We start from the raw sequence: 4583 nt of genomic DNA, 5'->3' as shown, positions 1-4583 counted from the left end.
AATACACGCTCAAATCATTTCACGGTTTGAGCGTAAACGAATAGACGAACGCATAATTTTATGATAGAAGACGAATTTATAAAATTTTAAAGGGGAACGAAATTATAAAATTTTAGGAGGAGCGAAAATATATTATTAATAGAAAATACACATAAAAAATATAAAATATAAGAGAATTTGAAAATTTCAATGGACAACTGCCCTCTCGGTTCATCCCTATTTACACGTCCTCAGCCATAACAATGTGTTCTTTTAGCAAAGATGAACTTTATCAAAGCAACTTTGAGTATTTATAATAAACACGTTAGTTTTTTTACCTATTCTCTCAGTTGATATATGCAGCACCCAGCAAATCATCTATGTTCAAATTCATGTCATAGTACATCGACATACATACAAGCATATACATATAAATATACACATATTTAGGCATCAATATGTACATGTTAGACAGGTTTCAATTTGGGTTTGGTTGGATTCAAGATTCCAAGTATTGGAAGCGGTCTTCAATGACTTCTCCTCATGATGAACTTGTTCATCGTTGATGTTAAGCTCTTGTACTTCTAATATCTCCACTCTGCGATTCGTCTTCTTCCTTATTTTGATGGCCACATCTCGAGGGTTGAATTTCCCGCAAACGCTAACCCTACATTGCTTCTTCTCTATCAAATGCGTTTCCAACTCTACACACACATCAACTTCAAACCATTATTAAAAAGATATAGTGACGAAAATTGTCTCTAACATTTGATTAAATAGCTGTTTTGGCTCCTATTTTTTTTTAAGCACTTTGACCCCAACGTTTCATTTTAAGGAAAAAATATCACTTTGGCTCCCTACGTTTTATTTTAAGATAAAAAAGTCATTGACATTTGACTAAATAATCATTTTAGCTTTTTTTTTTTGTGTGTGGCATATTGACCCCCAACGATTCATTTAAAGGCAAAAAAGTTTTTGTTTTGTGGGATTAACCATTTGTTGACTAACGATTTTCATATACAAAGAGTCTTTTTGCCTAAAAATGAACGTAGAGGGCTAAAATGCTCTAAGAAAAAGAATTAGGGCCAAAGTGACTATTTAGTCAAACATCGGAGGCATTTTTATCATTATGCCATTAAAAATGCTTGAAATTGACCATCTTTAGCGTTCTCACTAAGCATGTTCTATGAAGATGATGAAGATTTGATCTCACCTTTCATATCAAGGAGGGCTCTTCTCACTTTTCTGTAACAACCATTGCAGTCGATGTTGATCCTCATCACCATACAACAAAACTGCAAAAGCATGATATGTTTTTGCAGAGAGATTAATATAAATGAAGAGTTGATTTAAAAGAATAAATCAAAACATTCTGAAAGAAAGTGGGGGAAAATGGTGGGGAACTTGCCCTTTCTGTCATGAAGCCTGCAGACTGCGAGCAGGCGTCTCAGGATTCCAGGGAAATGGGGGGTTTTATACTACAAGAAAGTTTGTGTTGAAAGGCAAAATGATGGGAATTTGTTTAGAATGAAAAAGGAATCATGAATAAACTTGTTAAACACAATTAAATACACCAAAGATTGTTATTCAAATCGCGTAATTAAACACCATAATCGAATTGCGCAGCGAGTTTGAAATACAAAAATCAATCATAAACCCTAAATATCTTTTAATCTCTATAATAATCGGAATCTGATTCTTTTATAGGGTAGCTTATTGCCTATTATATATTCTTGACCTATTGGAGTTGTTCCTGTAAGTACATAGTTCCATTTCTCTTGTTGGAAAAGGCATCAGTTTATTGCTTATTTGCTAAGCTTTCTTCCCTTTCACACAAGGAAAAGGCATAACTTTGGACTTAAATTTGTCCCAAATCCAATTAAAGACAGAATAATTTTAGCTTAAAAGATCAAAAGAGCTCAATATTCATGGGAATTTCAACTTTGCTCTGCAATATATGCTAACTGCCATACTTGTAACATTATCTCAAAATCATTCAGATACAGCATTTTCAAAGAGAAATTACAAACATCAGCTATATAAATCTAGGGGGAAAAGGAAAACCATATAAGTTCCAAGTGATTTGTTTTCCCAATCCAGATATATGCAGGCCCTTTGTCCATGTTATGGCAACTACTCCAAACTGGGTGCAACTTCAGTAGGGTTAGATTCGAAGACATCCGAATTAGAGGCATCGGGTTGTTCTAAAAGCTCTTGAGATTGGATCGACTCTTTGTATGCAGGAGTCTCCTTAAAATCTGTTGCCCCTTCGTTGTAAGTTGCAACGGCAATCCCACAAGCAATCAACTGATAAAATAGAATGCAGGAAACTTAATCAAAAAATACAGAAATCAAGCAGTGTATTTTACATGTTCCATGGGTACCAATGAATCGTGACATAAACGACTCGTACACACATCTTTTCCAAAAGGAAAAAAAACAATATACTAAGGGCTACACATGGGTTTATTGTATTTGTTGCTAAAATGCCAGTATTAAACTCGAACTCTCAGTGGATTCCCAGTGACCCAAGGGAAGGGAAGAAACTTTCCAGCAATGAAAAATATGTTCTTTTCATTCATCAAATGATATGGAAGCTTTTCAACTATCACAAATTAACAAGCATGGAAACAGTGTCGTCTCGGACATTTTCGGAGTCCTATCAAAAATGAGGGCCTTGAGCAATCGCTCAATTATAAAGATAGAAAATAAAATTTAAAAAATTAGAATCTTCAATTATAAAGATAAAAAATAGGATTAAAAATTTATGGGGTCCTACAAAAAGTGAGGGCCCTGAGAAATAACTCAAGCTTCCCTGTGTATTAACTTGTAAATCTTTTACCAAATATTTTTCCCACCTAATTACCTAGTTAAATGCTTTCAAGTTATTCAACAATATGAAAGACACTATTCTTGACCAATTGTCTTCAAAGAAATATATAACTTGATCTGCAACAGGTGAGGAGTTAATAAGAAACTCAGATCAATCATCCACAGAACTTCTCAAACCCTATTTTAAGTAATCCAGGAATGAATCTGCAGATAGTCCACATATCATGAAAGAGCGCCTTATCCATTTAGACATTAAGAAAAAAAGAAGGCTCATATAACTTCCAATCTTTAGCAGTTTTTGCTCATTAAGATCAGCTCTCAATTGTGTTTAAGTAGTTTTGAATCACATTGATATTTCTTATTCCCTGCCAAATGCCATTCTAACCAAATGTTTTAACATTCTATAAAATTTTCATGCAAGGAAGACCGGGGGAGGATCATTAGTTTCCTTAAGTGTATGCTAAAATAAAATTCTAGACCAAAAACACAGCGTGAATTCCATGTTTGACCACAGTTGGAAGCCCTATTTTTACTTTTGATTGGTGCATAATCAGGGCTCTCAACCAGGTGCTGCAGGCTGTCTACATTCCATAATTCCCATCCTATATTACCTGGAACGCAAATCAGCCCAATACGAGAAACGAAAACTAGAACGTAAATCGCTATTTACCAGTAGGCAGTAATTCCCATCCTATGATACATAATTATTGATAGTTGTAGTTCCCTATTTGAATTCTGAACTGAATTCTCCAAATCCAAACCGAAATTCAAATTCAAAAAATTTCCTTTACCCTGTATGCTGTTGTTATACCGCCAGAGATGGTCTCCAGAAACTACCAGCTCTCTGTCAATTGAGGTCACCGAATAGATTCCTATGATCACCGGAGCTTCACAGAGATTCATCTCATAGGCTCACGTGATTTACTAGAGCCAAATCCAAACTCTGATTAGTATATCTATTTAATTTGCAGACCTACAAACGATAGTTATAATTACCCTATGTCTAATTAACCATTAATAAATATCCCTCAGTGAAAGATGATCCTTCCACTCCTTTATAGAGACTCCATCTAACAACCGAGGAAACAAACTTATTTCTGAAATTTTTATTCAAATAAACTAATTTTAATCCTTTATAGGTCCACATGAATTCAGATATCGAAAATTTCAGGCATCATCACAACAAAAAATGAACAACGAAAAGATAAAAGAAGGCAGCGTTAAGAGCTTTGAGAATTACCGCAAAAACGATGCCGAAAGCCCACAAATACTGAACAAGGAAACCAAGAACATCCCATTGCCGACCTTCAAATGGATCCGGATGAAGACCTGGAAGATCAGGAAACGGCTTACCATCAGCCGAAACCGCAGACGAACTCCCACCAACTCCAACGTTATCTAATCCAACTCCAATTCCAACACCACCATCATTTTCTTCTTCACTCCCAACCGTCCATTTTCTCTCCAGCTCTTCATCTTGTTCTTTGGTCGTGAGATTGCTCCTCCTGTTCTTGCTATCGTAGCGTCCGGTTCGGAACTTTTTGGCAGCTGAGGTCAAGTGAAAGGTTCTGGGGGAGGTTGGGAAGAGAAGGAGGCGGCGGCGATGGGGGAGAGCGACAGGTAATTTGTTGGGGTGGAGGAGTCGGACCCCATTTCCTGTGCTGCAACTACTACTGCCATTGCTAATGGTCAAGGTTAGCGCCATTTGAGTGGAGAGCAGCGAGCAGGATAAGAATTACAAGGTTTTTTTATTTAATGGTAATGGTTTATTA

General features: G+C 36.0%; 2 protein-coding genes across 2 annotated transcripts; both read right to left on the bottom strand.

The window, feature by feature from the left end:
• Nucleotides 1-320: 320 nt before the first annotated feature.
• On the bottom strand, nt 321-1584 carry LOC120191727 (heavy metal-associated isoprenylated plant protein 25-like). The gene is made up of 3 exons (XM_039194645.1): nt 1388-1584; nt 1193-1274; nt 321-683 (listed from the first exon to the last, which is right to left on the bottom strand). The coding sequence occupies exons 1-3, from the start codon at nt 1397-1399 to the stop codon at nt 433-435; spliced, it is 345 nt and encodes a 114-aa protein (XP_039050576.1). The 5' UTR covers nt 1400-1584; the 3' UTR covers nt 321-432.
• Nucleotides 1585-1902: 318 nt separating this feature from the next.
• LOC120191726 lies at nt 1903-4583 on the bottom strand. Its single transcript, XM_039194644.1, has 2 exons — nt 4052-4583; nt 1903-2286 (listed from the first exon to the last, which is right to left on the bottom strand). Exons 1-2 carry the CDS (start codon nt 4514-4516, stop codon nt 2113-2115), a joined length of 639 nt encoding a protein of 212 aa, XP_039050575.1. The 5' UTR covers nt 4517-4583; the 3' UTR covers nt 1903-2112.

Source organism: Hibiscus syriacus, unplaced genomic scaffold, assembly GCF_006381635.1.
Source record: "Hibiscus syriacus cultivar Baekdansim isolate YM2019G1 unplaced genomic scaffold, ASM638163v2 tig00116971_pilon, whole genome shotgun sequence".
In the NCBI taxonomy this organism is placed as follows: Eukaryota; Viridiplantae; Streptophyta; class Magnoliopsida; order Malvales; family Malvaceae; genus Hibiscus; species Hibiscus syriacus.
Note: the sequence above shows the minus strand (reverse complement) of the source record. Positions and strands in the feature narration are given on the sequence as shown.

What these genes read in the sequence shown, in the direction of transcription:
- LOC120191727 (XM_039194645.1), bottom strand. An exon ending in AGCCCTCCTTGATATGAAAG is followed by an intron (nt 684 to 1,192) that starts GTGAGATCAAAT and finishes ATGTGTGTGTAG; the next exon opens with AGTTGGAAACGCATTTGATA.
- LOC120191726 (XM_039194644.1), bottom strand. Translation starts at nt 4,516, where the DNA reads ATGGCGCTAACCTTGACCATTAGCAATGGCAGTAGTAGTTGCAGCACA. An exon ending in CTTTCGGCATCGTTTTTGCG is followed by an intron (nt 2,287 to 4,051) that starts GTAATTCTCAAA and finishes CTATTTTATCAG; the next exon opens with TTGATTGCTTGTGGGATTGC.